The sequence below is a fragment of the Monodelphis domestica genome, chromosome 6 (assembly GCF_027887165.1).
Source record: "Monodelphis domestica isolate mMonDom1 chromosome 6, mMonDom1.pri, whole genome shotgun sequence".
NCBI lineage: Eukaryota > Metazoa > Chordata > Mammalia > Didelphimorphia > Didelphidae > Monodelphis > Monodelphis domestica.
In genome coordinates this window covers 190,997,193-191,016,355 of record NC_077232.1, presented here as the reverse complement: position 1 = coordinate 191,016,355, position 19,163 = coordinate 190,997,193, and the positions used below count along the sequence as shown (strand labels likewise).

The window sequence follows — 19,163 nt, the reverse complement described above, 5'->3', positions numbered from 1 at the left end:
ACTATCTATCAGTCCATGTAAAGTTTAGACACTTAACTTGAGTGGTCAGGGAAGGCTTCATGGAAATGAATGACTTCTGATGAGTCATCTCTAATGAAGCAAGTTTTTGTTATATCATAAGTGCTTATTTTGAAAATTACTAACTATCTTTTAAAGAAATGGGAGGGTTGAAAAAATAATACTAAAAGGTATAAATTTATGCAAAAGCCATAATAATGTATGAATGGAAACATTAATAATTAGATACTATACGAACTATTAAGTATTTCCAGAGTTCCATAAGTGCCCTATGGTGATATAATGAATGAATAAACACATAAAGCATCTTAAGATGGACATTTTGAATTTTAAAAAAGCTTATTTCAGGGAAAATAATGGTGGAGGGAGTTGAGAGGATCCTAACTATATTAAAGTCACTGGGGGTGACAAGGAAGATCAAAACATGGACTCAGAAAAAGGCAACAAAGTAAAAACTATTATATCCAAACTCACAAAGAAAGATGTGAATAGGTCTCAGGCCCCAAAAGAATTTCTGGAATACCTCAAAAAAGATTTTAAAACAAATAAGATAGATGAAAAATTAGAAAAAGAAATGAAAGTGATGCAAGGAAAAAATTAAAGAGTGAAGAGTGTAGTAAAGGAGAAACAACAAAAGCTGAAGAAAATACCTTATAAAACAGAATAGGCCAAATGGAAAAGAGGCACAAAAACCCACTGAAGAGAAGAACTTAAAAAGAATTGGCTAAATGGAAAAGGAGGCACAAAAGTTTACTGAAGAAGATAATTTCTTAAAAATTAGAAATTGGGTAAAGGGATCCTAATGACTTCATAAGACATCAAGAAGTATTTAAACAAAATCAGAAGAATGAATAGATGAAAATGTGAAAAATCTCATCAGAAAAATGACTGACCTGGAAAATAGGTTAAAGAGAAATAAGAAACTTTCAATTTACCTGAAAGCCATGACCAAAAAAAAAAAAAAAGAGCCCAGACATATTTCAAGAAATTATCAAGGAAAATACCCTGATAGTGTAGAACCATAGGATAGAAACTGAAATAGAGAATCCATTGATCAGCTCATAAGATCCCCAAATGAAAATTCCTACAAATATTATACCAAATTCCAAAGTTCCCAGGTCAAGGAAAAAATATCATAGGCATCCAGAAAGAAGTTATTCAAATATGGTAGACCCATAGTTACACTATTTAATACACTATTTAACAGCCTCTTCATTAAATGATTAGAGGGCTTAAAGGATTATATTCTGGAAAGTAAAGAAGCACACATTATAATTAAGAATTACCTACCCAGTAAAATAATATAATCCTTCAAGTAGGGAAATGGATATTCAATGAAATAGAGGAATTTCAAATCTCTCTGATGAAAAAGACTGGAGCTGATTAAAAAATTTTATTTTCATTGATTCAGCCATTCTGGAGAGCAATTTGAAAGTATGCCCAAAGGTCTATAAAATCACACATATCCTTCTTTCCCTAGCAATGTCACTACTAGGTCTGTATCCCAGATAGATAAAAAGCAATAGGAAAAGGTCCCATTGTACAAAAATATTTAAACAGCTCTTTTCATGGTAAAATTGGCTGAACAAGTTGTGGGATGATTGTAATGGAATACTATTGCATTATAAGAAATGATGAGCAGGATATGCTCAGGAAAACCTGGAAAAGCTTACATGAAATAATGCCAAGTGAAATGAGCAGAACTGGGAGAACACTGAACACAATAACAACATTGTATGTTGATCAACTGTAAACAACTTTCTATTCTCAGCAATACAGTGATCCAAGACAATTCCAAAGAATACATGATGAAGAATGCTATCCATTTCAAGAGCAAAAGTCTGAATCATATCAAAGCATACTATTATTCACTGTTGTTTTTATTTTTTCCTTTACAGGGAAAGGGGCAGGGAAGGTCTGGGGAGGAGGGAGAGAATGTGGAATTCAAAATATTTTTAAAATATTGAAAATTGGTTTTTTGCATATAATTTAAAAAATTATTATTTGCGCTCTTTGTAGCAGCAAAAAAATGGAAAATGAAGGGATGCCCTTCAATTGGGGAATGGCTGAACAAATTGTGGTGCATGTTGGTGATGGAATACTATTGTGCTCAAAGGAATAAAGAACTGGAGGAATTCCATGTGAACTGGACCGACCTCCAGGAACTGATGCAGAGTGAAAGGAGCAGAACCAGGAGAACATTGTACACAGAGACTGATACACTGTGGCACAATCGAATGTAATGAACTTCTCTACTAGCAGCAATGCAATGATCCAGGACAATCCAGAGGGACTTATGAGAAAGAACACTATCCACATCCAGAGAAAGATTTGTGGGAGCAGAAACACAGAAGAAAAACATTTCCTTGATCACGTGGTTCAATGGGGATATGATTGGGGATCTAGACTCTAAATGATCACTTTATTGCAAATATTAATAATATGGAAATAGGTCTTGATCAATGATACATATAAAACCTAGTTGAATTGCTTGTTGGCTATAGGAAGAAGGAGGAAAGAGGGGAGAGAAAGAATATGAATCATGTAACCATGGAAAAATATTCTAAATTAAGTAATTAAAAAATAAATTTAAAAAATAAAATATTGAAATTTTTTTGTACATATAATTTTTAAATGCCAAGAAATCTGGCAATCTAAATGAAGTAGATAAATCTTTACAAGCAAATAAGTTGTTCATGTTAACAGAAGAGGAAAAAGAATGCTTAAATAACCTTATATTAGAAAACAAAATTGAACAAGCCATTAATGAGCTAAGAAAAAGTCTCCAGGACCAGATGAATTCACAAGTGCATTCTATCAAACATTTAACAAATGATTAATTGTAATACTATATAAACTATTTAGGGAACTAGCCAAAGAAGGAGTCCTACCAAATTTCTTTTATAAACACAAAAATGGTTCTGATACCTAAGCCAGGAAGAGCAAAAACAGAAAGAAAATTATAGAATTATTTCAAGGAATATTGATGAAAAAAATTAAATATAATATTAGCTAGAAGATTACAGAAATATATCACAAAGATCATATACTGTCACCAGGTGGGATTAATACCAGAAATGCAAGACTAGTTCAATATTAGAAAATGACTCTCAGCATAATTGACTATAACAATAGTATATCAATAGCAAAAAGTGAAAATTATATGGTTATCTAAACAAATGCAGAAAAAGGTTTCAACAAAATATATTCATGTTAAAAATACTAGAAAATATAAGACTAGAGTTTTCCTTAAAATGATAAGTAACATCTCTCTAAAACCATCAGCAAGCATTATCTGTAATGTGGATAAGTTACAAGCCATCTAAATTAGATCAGAGAGAAACAATGTTCCTTATGACCATTATTATTCAATATTGTAATAGAAATGCAAGCTATAGCAATAAAAGAAGAAAAAATGAAGGAATTAGATGAGGCAATGAGGAAACAACATCTGCAGATGATATGATGTTATACTTAGAGAATCAAGTAAAAAACTAGTTGAGACAATTAATAGCGAAATTGCAGGTTATAAAATAAACCTACATAAATTACTGGAATTTCGATATTTTACCAACCCCTGGAAAACAATTTGACAGAAACTAGGTAAAGACCAACATTTCATACCATTGCCCAGAACAATGAGAAACATGAAGGGTGGTATCATGAGTAAATTAGGGAGCATGGAAAATGTTACCTGTTAGAATTTGTTTGTCCTTTATTTTTGAAGATCAATGACATCACAAGCCAATGTCTTGACTTGTGTATGAATTGGATTTAAGTGAGACAAATAATCTGCAAAAATCAGCCTCACTCTCTCTTCCAAGTCATCAAAGTAAAGCCACAAGACAAAAGCCAGGACAACAAATTATTGCCTGGGATGCAGTGGATGACCTTGGCATCTTTGATGTCTGACTAAACTCTGTTATTCTTGGATCTGTGGATAAGGAAAAAAATAGGATAAAACGAGATAGAAGAGAATACAGAAAATAAAAGGGACAATTTTTATTATATGAAATTTAAGATTTTGCCCAAACAAAACTAAAGCAGCCAAGATTAGAAGGAAAGCAAGAAAATGATGAGCAAGATGATTTCAGAAAAAAACATGGATAGACTTATAGGAACTGATGGAGAGTCAAGTGAACAGAAGCAAGATATTATAGTACTTAGGAATAGCAATATTGGAACATTTGTGAAAAAAACTCAGTTGTTCTAAGCAATACAATGATCCAATTCTGAAGGACTCATGGTGGAAAATGCTATTTCCAGAGAAAACTGTTGAAGTATAATTTGTTAAAGTTTTTTTCTGCTTTTTTTGTGAAATGGATAATATGACAATGTTTTATATAATGTCACATGTGTATAAATAATATCACATTCCTTGCCTTTTTAGTTGAAGAGAGGGAGAGAATTTGAAACTCAAAACGTTAAAAATAAAGAATATTGAAAATTAATTAAACAATGCTTATTCAGAAAACAAACAAACCAAAAGGATTTGAAAGTGTCACTTTCCATGTCTACTACACAGCATATAAATATTTAAAAAATATTTACACTTTTTGTTATATGCTTTAGAGACATTTAATTAATTTAGCATCAGTTCAGGATTTTCTGCCAATATCAGCATCTGCATTTTACAGATAGATGTGCCATTTGAGACAGATGCTAAGTGGCTAAATAATAGATGCTACTAACTCTCAACATCATGTATAGAGTTCTAGTCTTGATTTTGGGAAGACCTGAGTTCAAATCCAATCTCAGGTAGTTACTAGTTTTGTGACCCTGGCCAAGTCACTTAAACTCCCACTAAAATGAAAATAACATCTACCTAAACATTTCAGTTGTTTTTGAGTATCAGTGAGGTAATAAATTTACAAGTAGGATATTATGATAGGAAAGTAAATGTTAGTATCATGTAATAATTAATATAAGAAGCAAGGAAATGATTGGTATTGGGGGAGTTTGTAAGAAAAGGCATCTTAGAATAGTTGAGGGGTTTCAACAGGAGTAATCAGTTATAGTTTGGTAGAGAGAAGGATGTGCTAATTTTTCAGTAATGGCTGACTCGTCATGACCCTATTTGATGTTCTCTTTGCAAAAATACTGGAGTTATTTGCCATTTTTTTCTCTAGCTCATTTTACAGAGGAGGAAACTGAGTCAAACTGGGTTAAATGATTTTCCCAGGGTCACATAACTAGTAAGTGCCTGAGACTAGATTTGATCCTGAGTCTTCCTGACTTGGGGGTCCAGCATTCTGTCTCCTGCACCATCTAGCTTCCCCAGGTTATGCTGAGCAGGAGAGCAAAGACACAGCAGTAGAGAGAGAAGAGCCTAGTAGAGGGGTATAACATAGGATCTGCATTTGAAACCTGGGTCTGCCATTACTCCTTCTGTGACCTTATACCAATCGCATCTGTCTGTGAGCCCACTTCCTCATCCTTAAATGAGATAGATGAATGTAACCATCTCTTAGGTCCTTTTTAGTCCCCAAACCTGTGATCTCAGCTTCCCAGAGGTGTTACAACACTTGGGCTGCTCTCTCACATGTGGGACCCAGAAAAGCAACCCTAGATTCAAGATAGTCCATGACTGAGCACCCATTCAAAACTCTGGCTCGCAATTGCATCCTGATCCCTTTGCATCTGCCAGACTTCCAGAGGACATATTAGTTCCAGACCAAAGATATCTAAACAAACTAAAGTGATGACTCCCCACACCAGCCACTATGCCGTACCACAAGTAGGGAAGGGCACACATCCCGAGAATACATGGGATCAGGGAATATACACATAGGGCACCAAACATATCCAGAGAACATGTATGAAGAGACTGGTATCAGGAGCCTGGATGACCAGAGCAGCTCATGCACCCAATGAAGCACAGACACTAAAATTCTCCATCACGCTGCTCTCTGATGAGCTACCTGTCCCACGATTATCACGTGCTGTCTGTCCCCTTTAGCACTGCATCATCTCTTCTGAATGTGTGTGGTGATATCCTGGTTGCCAAGCTGTGCTCCGCTACCATTGTTGGGTTTCAACATTAAGGACCATATGATGGGCTCTCTGGTCCCATTTGCTAAGGTTCAAGGAAAGCCTTTCCTTGACAAAAGTATTATTTGAGTAAATAACCACCCTGTCTTGGTATCCAGCCAAATGCTCTATAATCAAAACTGGTTTTACTCTTCAAATTGATCTTGTCTCGTCTTAATCTAGGTCTATGGTCCCAGGCTATATAATTTAGGGTTAGAAAGTTTCTTGTATCCAAAAATTATTTGTTCCTATCTTTGAACCATTTATCAATTGAGAAATGGCTCATACTCTTAATAGTTTACAAAGTTCTCTTTATATAGTTTTTTTTTTAAGATCTAACACCTCTATCCAATGCTGTCTATAATTTCCCCCCTCATTTACTGTTTTCCTTCTATTTGTGTCTATGTTCATTTTATGTGCGCAAAATGTTTCAATTTGATGTCCTGAAAATTAATCCATTTTACATCTCATAATTCTTTCTTTCTCTTACTTATTCATAAATTCTTTTATCCATAAATCTGATACATATAACTATATAAAAACTCTATAAATTATTATTGACCAGAAAATGAAATCAAAACATCTCTGAGCTATCTCCTTTCTATCAGATTGGCTAAAATAATTGGACAAAGTGATAAATTTTGGAGGGGATATGGAAGAATGGGGATATATATGCTCTTTTGGTGGTACTGTGGACCAATTGAAATATTTTGGAGAGCAATCTGGAATGATACTCAAAGATTTATAAAACTGTGTATACTTTTTGACCCAGCAATATTAGGTCTGTTTCCCAAGGTGATTAGGAGAAAAGGAAAAGAACCTAATAGGTTCTAAAATATTTGTAGCAACTCTTTTTATGGTGGCAAAGAACTGGAAATTGAAAGGATGCTCATTAAAAGTTTTCAGTGCTTCCAAGGAGAGGTGTGGTCACTGCTTTCTGATGGTGTTGTCATTGTATTAATTGTTCTAGTTCTCATCATTTTGCTATGTACCCATTTATAGAGGTCTTCCTAGTTTCTTTTTCTGAAATGATACATTTTGCATGACATAATGATATTCATATACCCCCCAAAACACCAATCCTACTTCTAAGCTCAGCCTTCATAGCCTGAAAGGCAATTTCTATGAAGAAAGGGCCAAGAATTCCCACCAGTTGTCAACAAATTGCCATACACAGGGCAGATAAGCGGTAGGATGCCCTGAAGGATGAGATAGGAGGCAGCATCTACCAGGAAAGTCAAACTATTGCTACCACTTTGACCATCATTTCTCCTCAGACTCTGAAGAAAATAATCAAGGGCTAGGAACCCAAGAACCTTGGGAATAGCACTGCTTCCAGCATAGTGCCCTCAGCCATCAAGCTAACAATTGCCTTTGCAAGTACTAGCATCATATCTATCGAAGACCCAGAAAAGAAAGTTCTGGTCCTTCAAAGTCTTTAGCATTGTCCAATAGTTCAAAATCAGAAACTAATGGATATTGCATCAGAAGAAATGGCATTAAAGAAGGAGCTTTAAGATTATAATTGATAGATACTTGAGGGTATATATTGTATATTCAAAGGAGGAGGTTAGAAAAACTTGATTCATTAGTCATTTAGGATACCATCAATATGCACCCTAAAATATAGCTATTACAAGATCTGCTTTGCTGCCATATCCTATGGATCCCAGGATCTCTCATCCAACTTGTAGCTGAAACCTTCCCTGTGTATTACCTCCCCTTTTAGAATGTGTACCTCTAGAGAGCAGGAATTGCCTTTCTTTTCTGTTTGTACTCCCCATTGCTTAAAGGCACACTGTAAGTACTTAGTAAATGGTTCATTCATGTCATAACTGGTTTGGCCATTCTCTAGTTGGAGAATATCTCCCTTCCCCAATTTGGGGCTAGGAGGGAAAAAAAATCACTAGAAATATTTCCATATGAATAGTCTTTTTCCTTTTTCATGATCTCTTTGTGGTAGAAGTCCAGTCTTGGGATAGCTGGAGGAATATACAATATATTATACATTTTAGTAACTTTTGAGACTTTCCAGAATGGCTGGACCAATTCACAGCTCCACCAGCAGTGCCCTAATATACCCATTTTTCTTACAGTCTCCATTATTTTTCAAGATAAAATTTAAATAAAAGTAAATATAAAGTGCTACACTTGAATCCAATCAATCAAAATGCATCTAATTGAGAATAATGGAGGTATATCTAGAGGACAATTTATAAAGAAAAATGATTCAGTTGATTTAGTGGACGTCAAGCTCAATATGAATCTACAGAGTGATAAAGAAGACAAAAGAGTGAATATAAATTTGGGCGGTACGCATGCAAAGCCTGCTTTTCAGGATGAAGGAAGTGTAGGCATCCCCCTATATTCTGCCCTGGTTAAACAGCAGAGCAAGTATTATATTTAATTCTGAGAACCATGTTTTAGGAAGGATCCAAGCAAACTGAAGTGGATTTAGAGAATCCTTCAAAGGAGGGTCTCCAGTATAATACGAGGACTGGAACCAAGACATACAAGGATCAGTTGAAGAAAAATGACCTGGAGAAGGCTCTTGTTACTCTTCTAGTATTCTAAAGGCTGGTGCAGTCCTCGAGGGGCGGTGGATGATGCCATTATTCTGATCACTTCAAGTCCCAGAATACTGCAAAATCTCTTTAGCAAGGTGTACCACCACTCCAAAAGAGCCTATGCTGACTACTCAAATAGATAAAGAATGTTTATTTTCTACACTATTTCATGCTGTTGCATGGATAACCCATATAGGATGTCTATCAATATGTATCTTTCTATGTGTGTATATACATATATAGCATGTGCACATTTGTTTCTTTATACATATATGTGATACATGTATGTATGCATACATGTATGTATCTTCACAATTCAATGAAAAAGGTGTGAACTGGATCAACTCTAGAAATTGTGCAATGGCCAGTTTCTCTCTAAAACAAAGATTCATCCTTTTAGAATCATAAGCTTCTGCATTTAAAGCTGGACTGGACCGTGGAGATCATCTTAGTTCAGTCCTTTCATTTTACCCAAAACTCAGGCCCATAAAGGCAGTTTGCCTATGGCCACACTGACAGTGAGGGGCAGAGCTGGCATCTGAGCACCGGCCATTGGACTTCAAGCATGGCCCCTTTTCCGTGAGCCTTTTTCCAGTATGGTGAGTCACGGAGTGCTGCTGTCTCCAAAGAATTTAAGCTGTGAGTCATCCAGAGGGGCAGTGAAGAGGACAGAGGTTGGCATGAGTAGGAGGTTGGCATGAGTTTCCAGTGAAGAATTGCTCAAGAGAAGCCACCTAATGGTTATCATTGGAGAAACAGAGATGATTAGAAAGGAATCCTGTGAGAGGGGAAGAGTGGCCTCCTGGAGGGGAAAAAAACCCTCTTGAGGTACTTGACTGCACTCAGTGAAGGTGAAAGAAGCTGTTTGTTAAGTATCCTTGAGCCCATGAGCTGATTATAATCACTCTATGATTGTTGTTTAGAGAATTATTTTTTTTAGAAGAATCTTTCTTTGCTGAATGAGAATAGAAGGGCCTGTTGCATTCCTGATTCAAATGTGTCCTAAGTACCTTTTGCTTCTACTTTCCCCATTTCCCTTCCTGGGGAAAACCCAGAAGTCCAAATTAGAAATATGTCTCAGTTATATGAGGCCGAGGAGGAATTAAAACCCTAAGCAACCTGATTCTCTTGTAGAGAAGGCAAACCATCCCAAAACAATGAACCCAGGGCAAAGGCAGATAATGGCAATGGCCATGAGCTCAGGGGACTTTGGTCTAGTAATTCCTGGTCACAAAAGGAAACAAAGAACTTTGAGCTGTTGTTCCAACACTGGAAGATGGCGAATTCCATTATCTAGAAATCTTTGTCATTGCAACAACAACCCTTTCTAAAAATGTAGATCCTCATATTCACAAATGAGCAGTTAACCTTGACTAGACCAGGGAGTAATCAGATTGCCAACACAAACTAATCTCTGTTTCTGGCTAGCTTTCTATTTACATGGCGCCTGTTATTGTGGTCCTGAAGCACTGGTATAGACATACCAGGCTAAATTCATTACCCATGAAATGGGAAAGGAGGCCTCGTTTTTTCATTCCCTCTTGATTGGGACCACGAGTTACTGATATATGAAGAGTATCTGCCATCTTTAAGTTTTAAGAAATTGGTGGGAGGGCGGGGGTAGAGAATCCGGTGAAGCAAGTATTTCCAATTACTACAAAAGATTGTGGCTGCCAGATTTATTAAATTTGAGGAACCTTTCTTGGGGATATGCCTTTCTCCCCATGCCTTTTTCACTTCCTTAAAGATAGAGATGGATATGGAGTGTCTGCAAGAGCCCAAAGAAAGTTACATCATATCCTTAAGTACTTGAGGAATTAGAATGCTCTGGGCATCTAGAGCAAACAGAGGTTCAGAGCTCTTCCCAGTTAATTTTCTTCATTTAGGTTTTATCCCAATCATTATGGCTGAAACAATCAGATTAAACAACATAAGGAAGCAAAGCATATAAAACACACATTCCAAGCATACACTTATCTCATTTTTGAAGCCTTTCAGGCAGCAAAATCCCAAACATTCCTCCAAAATTGAGTTTAATTATTATCAATAATAAACAGTTCATATGACCATAGTACTATAAGGTTTTTAAAAAAATTTCTTTGTAACTTTGTATATTATTAACCCCATTTTACAGCTGAGAAAACAAATTATGAGGTTAAATGCCTTGACTGAAGTCATATAGTGTACTAGGGGGGAAATCAAGAAGGAATATTGACAGATACTTGGGAAAGAGGGAATAGATAAAAGGTAGCACCACTTCTTCCTCCCCTTCCCCAGGCAGAGCTGTTTGACTATGGAGTTAGGTCTCACTAGAGCTGAAGGGTAAGTGAAAATCCCCTTCAGTCTCTTTCTTCTTAGTTGATATATTTTTTTAATTCCCCCTCTAGCACATTGAAAATGATTAAATCTTCAGTAGAACCGAAAATATCTATTTATTGGGTAAAAGGGCTGAGGTATATACCAAGGGTAGAAGAAACAGGAAGTGACTGACTATTTCACTTCTACAGATGGTTTTAGGGATTTGAATTAGGAGTCTGTGACTATGTCCCAGATTATATTTAATGTCTTGGTGAGCTCAAGATGTTGATATTTCTTGTATCAGAGACGTGGATGGTATAAATCTTCTTCAGAATAGGCTCTTGCCTTCCCCTAAGGGAAAAGTCTCTATCCTAATAATATCATGGATGAATGGACTGAGTCTTCTGTTTCTCAGCAAAAGATTAATGGATATATGTTGTCTTCTCAGTAAGGGTTCTATTACTTCTCTCTTCAAGCCAAGGAGAGGAAACAACCCAGTAGTTTTCAACTGCTCCAGCTTTAACTTGGCTGGAATATCCCATCCTCTGATGGCAGCAGGGTTCCATCTTTTTTCTGAGACAGCTTTTCAAATCCAGTCTTTTCCATTCATTTTGGCATTTCCCTCTTTCACAATAGTTAAGAAGTGGTGAAGGTGGAATTTGAATACAGGTCTTCTTAATTCCCATTCCAGCACTCTGTCCATTGGGCAATATTGCCTCTAAGAGATCAAATTAACAAACACTTAAAATATTTTGTGGCCGTGATCTAGAAGGAGCATAATTTCCTAAAAGGAAAAAAGGAAAAGGAAAGCAGATGAATGACTGCATCATTGAACAAATGGAAAAGCATTTAAGTGTCTACTCTAATTTAAGAGCTCTTCTGTGTGCTGAAGATAACTAAGATAAAAGTGAGATAGCACTGCCTTGAAGTTCTAATACCAAGACACAACACATTTAGGCAATGGTGGCCATAAAGGAGAATTTTGATCTGGAGTTACATTAGTTGGAGCCATTGTAACCTGTCATAACTCAGAACACGAGATATGCCTTAAACCCAGCCAGCCGATGGTCCAGTGGATAGAGAGCTGGATCTGGATTCAGAAAGACCCAAGTTCAAATTCAGCCTCAGATATTCATTGGCTGTGTGAAACTGGACAATCTACTTAACCTCTACATGCCACAGTTTCCTTATCTATAACATTGGGATAATAGTAGCATCTAGTTCTCAGGGTTGATGGGGATCAAATGAGATATTTGTAAAGTGCTTAGCACAGTACCTGACACGACTGGCACTATAGAAATTCTTATTCTTTCTTCTCCCTCAGACTTTTTCCAGTAGCAATAGAAGTATTAATTTGATTACTCTCCTAAGAATAAGACCATAAATGGTCCATAGTGAGGAGACATAGAGGCAAGGGAATGGGTTACAGCAAGGCAGATGATTAGATGCACTCGTTGGGCAGGAATTTCCTGGTGCATGGATGCATTCATTCTATGGGATCATTCCTAGAACAAGCCAAATAACATTCCATGAAATGCTCTGTGATATCTGAGAAGGGAACTCTCTTTGACTCTCGGAATCATCTCTTCCAACCCCTTTCACTTACCAGTAAGAAAAATTAATACTACATTTAACCCTGTGCGCCAAAGACACCACTGAGAAAAACTAAGCCAAGACTTAGCAAAGTGGGCAGTAGCCTAGGATGTAATTTTGCCACCAGTGATGGCATGTCCAATAATGATAGTATAACTTTAAGGTATAAATGCTTACTTTACCCAGAGAATCCAAATTAGTCCAGGTCCAGGATCACTAAAGGAAGGGGTGATCTTGGAGATGCTAACATAAAGGTACATGAGGCTAACTCAGATTTCCTTCCAAATAGAAGACATCCTGTGGGGCAGCTGGGTGGCTCAGTGGATTGAGAGCCAAGCACAGAGATGGGAGGTCCTGGGTTCAAATCTAGCCTTAGACACTTCCCAGCTGTGTGACCCTGGGCACGTCTCTTAACCACCATTGCCTAGCTCTTACCACTCTTCTGTCTTAGAACCAATACTAAGTATTGATTCTAAGAAGGAAGGTAAGGGTTTCTAAATGTTTTTTAAAAAAAGACAATATCCTGAGTCTCCCACCATGCTCAGTCTACATAAAAGTCTCATATATTCCCCAAGCATTTGTTGCTGTTTTTCAGTAGTTTCAGACAGGCTTGACTTCATGATCTCATTTGGGGTTTTCTTAGCAAAGGTACTAGAATGGTTTGCCATTTCCTTCTTTAGCTCATTTTACAGATGAAGAAACTGAGGCAAACAAGGTTTAAGTGACTTGTCCAGGGTCACATAACTAGTAAATGTCTGAGGTCATCAGGAAGATGAGTGTTCCTGACTCCAAGCCTAGCACTCCATCTGTTACACCATCTAGCTACCTCTCCAAGTATGCCCAATGTTTGATCTGTATAAATGTGCCTTGACGATATATATTTGTGTATCAGTGAGCTCGAGGTTAGGAGGCTGGAAATCAGTGGTAGGGAGAAACGCTCTATTGCTAATTTTTACTATGATATGAGTTCACTAAATGTATTTGCTTTGAACGTGGCCCTTTGGTTAATGAGCCAAAAACATACATATAGTTGAGTGTCTAGAGAAGATTCTGACCTGTGAAGTAACTAGAAACCTGGGGGCACTTGATGGGAATTTGTGGGTGGGGCGCATGTTACATAGAAGGACACCATATTGTTCAAGGCTTCTCTGGGCTCGCCATTTTGGCTGCCCTGCTATTTCAGAGATCCGTCAGAGAAATGTTCCTTCACTAGGACCTCACACAATGCTTTGTTTTGTACCTCCTTCACTCTGAAACACTTATCTATCACGTTATGTTGCATGGTATAGCCATCTGTGTTTGTGTCTTATGTCCCTACCAGACTAAGCTCCATAAGGGTAGAGATCACTGCTTCCCTAAAGTTTGCAAACATCCTAGCACTTAGTACAGTTCTGTGCAGAAAGGAAGTAGGTAATATGTATAATTTAATGAGAGGAGGGAGGAGGGTGTTAATGCAGTTGATGCTGTCAACGTGGAATCTAGAAGTCCCCAGTTTACTTAGTTTGAGGGTAGAAACCCCAGGTTTTGACCTTGTCACAGGAGAGTTTCCCCCTGAGGGAAGGTCCCACTTCACCAGACCATAGACATCCACTTCAGCTTTGGAGCAGTAGGTAGCCTGTTAGTCTTGTAAGCTGAAGGTCCTGAGTTCGATCCTCGGAAGGAGGATGTGATATACTGGGAAAGGCTTCTGGAGACAGAGTCATTCAACTTCGGATGGGGTTTACCTCCCTCCTGAAGTGGCTGTCTATTGTCTGGTGCAGAGGGATCTTCCCTCAGGGGGAAACCTCTCCTGTGACAAGGTCAAAACCTGGGTTTCTACCTCCCAACTAAATAAACTGAGGAACTCTAGATTTCCATGTTGACAATGCTGAGATAGCAAACCTGAAATATGTGATGAATGAAATCTGAAGTCACTGAGGAAGCAAAGATTTGAGCTTCCAAACATATCTATTTATTAAGCAATGCATGATGATTGGGTAACAAATCAGGACTAGACCTCCTCAGTATGGCCCTGGATTCTGAATGCAAAGGACAGATTTTAATTCATTAAAAGAAAACCAAGGGATATAAACCAGGCCACAAGATGAGGTAATCTAATTTCTAATTGGAGGAAACATCAGGGGCTTTCTGAATTGGGAGGGAGAGATCAAACAAGTACAATTCTCAGAAATTAGAAAAAGAGGGGTCCCACTCCACCAGCCCCCTACTTACCTTTCCATGCCCTATGCCTTACCCACCCCCACCAAGGTCTCTATTCAATCAAAAGAACAAGGAAACAGTAACTGCTTGACTATACAGGGCCAGTTTCTGAATAAGACACATAAGTTGCTTGAGATGTAGAATTGTGAGAAAACTCTTTTCATCATTCTTCAGATCTGATTGTGTTTCAGCACAAACTAGGTCCTTAGTCAAAGGTCTCTAAGCAGCTTGTACAGGTGGTCCACCTTCCCAGGCATGCAGAACTAGTTTCAAACAACATAATAGAGTTTTTGCATAATCCCTGTAACAGAATAAATTTTTCTCCCAAGCCAGAAATTGGTCTAGACCCATAATTGAATAGAAAGGGAACTGAGCTAGATCCAGAATTGAGTCATAAGATGGAATCAGCATGCTTCACCCACTTCTCACAATTCTCTCAGAGGCTGGAAGGGAAGAGGAGAGTGAAACAGAAATAAGGAAGTTGGAAAGATGAGTGGGTTTGGGGCATAAGATGATGAGTCCTCTTTGGAGCATAGTTAGCCTGGAATGCCTATGGAACATACAGCCCAAAGAGTCCTATAGGTAATTGTAAAGACCAAACTGAGTCTGGGAAGAGCAGAGGACTGAATTGACATCCATATATCAGTGTAATGTGGAAAAGGACAATAAAATGCAAATGAGATGAAAGGAGCCAGTAGAAATGGTACAGGGTAAAAAAGATGTCTAAATTACACAGAGAGATTTTTGTCTGGAGTGGTTATGTGGAAGGAGAAAAGAGCTTCATTAATAACCCACAGGCACATCATTAAAAAAAAGACTACTTAATTTCCTTTGAGGCAGGACAGAGGAGAACATTGCCAATGGATCCACAGTCCTTGTTTACTTTTTAGGACTAAATGGTAGTTTAGAAGAATGAGGGACAACAGACAAATACCTTACCTGAAACCCTGATATACACAAAGCATTTTTAAAAATTAATAAGCATTTATTTTCTCTTGCACCTCAATTGAAAAAAAAATGGCAGCCAGTATACAAAGTCAGTCATTTGGCATTTATTGAATTGATCACATTGATTCTATATGATAGACATTATGCTAAGTGCACAGATGAAAAAAAAAGTCAAAATACAATCCTTGTTCTCACTTATGGGGAGAAAACATGCAAAACAAGGGAGGTACCCAAGAGAAGGAAGGCATTAGCTTTAAGGGAGATTGGGAAAGGCTTCTTGTAGAAAATTGAACTTCGGCTAAGGCCTGAAGGAAGCCAAGGAAACTAGGAAGTGGGGAGAGTTCCAGAGTTGGAGAAGAGCCAGCAAATATGTTGAAGAGGCAGAAGGTGGAATGTCATGCAAGGATGCCAGGATCACTAGATCACAGAATAAATGAGGGGAGGGAACAGGCAGTATGAGGGGAGGGGATGTATTCATTGTAAGAAGACTGGACATGTAAGAAGGGATCAAGTTATGATGGGCCAAAAGAGGGTTTTTTTTTTTCATTCAATCAAGTCAAGCAAAACAAACTTTCATATTGACCATATCCAAAAACCTCTGCTTCTTTCTGCATCATAAGTCCCCCACCATGCCATCAGGAGGCGAGTAACACAGGTTATCATCAGTTCTCAGGAATTGTGGTTGGTCCTTGAATTAGAGTTGTTGGTCTTTTGTTGCTATTGTATATAGTTTTCTCCTGGTTCTGCTCACTGAAATCTGTTTTAGATCAAAGAAGTCATGCCATATTTTTCTGGAATCAACCCTTTTATTACTTCATGCAATCAATATACACTTATTAAATATCCACCCATATGTCAGGAACCATATTAAGTGCTCAAAAGATGAATGCTGCTCACCAGGAATTCAGTCTCATGGGGGGAGACAGCCTATAAATAACTCACTCTATCCAGAATAAATCAGAAATGATCAACAGAGGGCTCTTTAATTAAAGAGGATCCATAAAGGCTTCCTGGAGGAGGTAGAAATTTAGCAAACACTTGAAGAAGGATGTCAAGAGGCAGACAGAAGGAGGGAGAGCATTCTAGGCATGGGGGTGAAAGAGTGAAAATGCCTCTAGCCAGGGAATGGAGTTTCTTGTTTGGTGAATCATGAAGAATCCAGTGTGGATGTATTGTAGAATGAGGGAGTCAGGGGCAAGAATGGGAGCCTATCGGAGGTCTATAAGGGGCAGTAGGAAGATTGAAAAGGTAAGGGGAGGGTCAGGATATGAAGGGCTTTGAGTGTCAAACAGAGAATTTGATACTGATCTTGGAGGTGACAGGCAACTACTTTATTGAGCATGTTAAGTGTGTGTGTGTGTGTGTGAAATAGTATTCTATAGCTGATATTGGAGGTAATAGGTTGCTACTTTTTGATTATGGAGGTGACATGGTCAGATAATAATAATAGTAATAATAATGATAATCATGATGGTTTGTTTACATAGAGTCTATTCTGTGCCAAGCCCTTTGTAAATGCGATCTCCTGTAATCCTCACAACACCCTGGGAGGTAGATGCTATTAGAATCCCCATTTTGCAGATGAGCAAAGGGAGACATATAACAATCAAGTGACTTGCTTAAACACAGAGGATCACATAGCTAGTAAGTATCTGAGGTCAGACTTGAACTCCAGTTTTCCTGATTTTAGACCTAGTTTTCTATCTGCCCCATAGAGGTACGTTTTTAGACTACCACTTATTACGCAGTTTGGAAGATAAGACACCAACCAGCAGCCACTGGAACAGTCCAGGAATGAGGCAGAGAGGACCATCACCAGAGGAGAGTAACATCAGAAGACAGAAGTGGGGAAATTTGAGAAAGAAATTATACTGGTAAAACCGATAATAACCCATTATCTACAGTAATTTGTTCATTTCTCACATCGATCAGATTGGAAAAGAAGAAAAAAAAAGACAAATGTTGGAAGGGCTGTGGGGAAATCATCACACTGATGTACTGCTGGTGGAGCCATGGAGTCTTCTTTCTGAGAAGCACTTAGAAATTTTGACTTCAGAGTTACTGAATTCTGAATATTCTTTGACCCAGCAGTATGATTCTAGGTGTAAACTCTAAGGAGTTTGTTTTTGTTTTTTTTTTAAGGGAAAGGACCCATAAATACAAAAATATTTATAATAGCTCTTTTTGCAGTGGCAAAATATAAACAAAGAAAATGCCCACAAATTATTAAAAGAACCAAAGAAAGATCTTCAGCAGGTCAAGTACATTCTTTGTTGAGATGTGTGAAAAGCCATGGCTGAGGGGGCAGCTGGGTAGCTCAATGGATAGAGAGAGAGCCAGGCCTAGAGACAGGAGGTCCTGGGTTCCAATGTGGCCTCAGACACTTCCTAGCTGTGTGACCCTGAGCAAATCATTTGACCCTCCTTACCTAGCCCTTACAGCTCTTCTGTCTTGGAAGCAATGCATGATATTGATTCTAAGATGGAAGGTAAGGAGAAAGAAAGAGAGCTGTGGGGTGGTAGCGGGTAGGGGAGAGAGGGAAAAAAAAGAGGGAGAGGGAGAGAGAGAAGTAGAGGGAGAGGAAGACAGACAGGACAGACAGAGAAATAGAGAGGGAGAAAGAGGGGGTAGGATGGCCATGAGTGAGGAATCATACAGGAGTGTGATATTAGGGAGTGGGAGGGTTAGATTTGTGATTTTGTTAGTGAAAAGAATACTTGGTGTGAAAACTCCTTCCTCTAAGTGAATCAGCAATTCATCTATAGCTCTCAGTTTTAGAGCATTGCCAGTGCCTTCAAAGCTTAAAGAGCCTCTCCAGGGCTGCATAGTCAGTGTATCAGAGGAGAGACCTGAACCAAGCTCTCTCTCCTTAATGTAATTAAGTAATTGTCTATTTCAGAGAGAAAAATGTTATCAACACAGACTTTCTCATTGAACTTTTATTTAAAGCTTATTAAATTCCCAAATTCTACAGAGCATAGTTTAAGGAAGGTAATGATCTTGATTATTTTTTATTTATTTTGAATCAAACAACATTTATTACACTACCATGCATTGCCTTTTGCAAGACTCTATGTTGTTGCCATAAATAAAATACAATTTGTTTAAAAGTATTACTGAATTCAAAATAGCCTTTTATTTCATGTATTTTTTCTTGATCAACTGATGCTAATTGTACAAGTGTAAATTTTGCTGATTGTAAACTCTTTATTTCAGTTTTGCTTAAGGTGGACCTGGGACTTTCTGAATACTTGCATAATCCATATAACATTTTTTTTCTTTTTTTCATGTGAATAGATGAAAGGGAGGAGAAAACTCCTATAAATTGAAGTGAAACATTAAAGCTATAGTCCCTCTTCTCAAATGTGCCATCCTGAAAATACTGAATGGAATTCACAATTCATGTGTGATTAGAAGGAAAATGGACCCTGTCCTTTCTTTCATCCAATCTGTATTTGATGGAGAATCGATGCTCTGCATAAGAGGTGACTGTAGCATGACTCTGTCCTT

General features: G+C 37.7%; 1 protein-coding gene across 6 annotated transcripts in view; it reads left to right on the top strand.

The window, feature by feature from the left end:
- Positions 1-19,163, top strand: part of MAP9 (microtubule associated protein 9) — a 132,256-nt gene that overhangs the window by 90,773 nt on the left and 22,320 nt on the right. Inside the window, exon 15 of one of the 6 annotated variants that reach the window (XM_056802804.1) lies at positions 17,369-17,547. The exons of the other annotated variants lie outside the window; for them this stretch is intronic. Coding sequence (XP_056658782.1) covers positions 17,369-17,413 — 45 coding nt within the window. The 3' untranslated portion in view covers positions 17,414-17,547. Of the gene's footprint in view, positions 1-17,368; positions 17,548-19,163 lie in introns of those variants that run through there. 6 annotated transcript variants of the gene reach the window in all.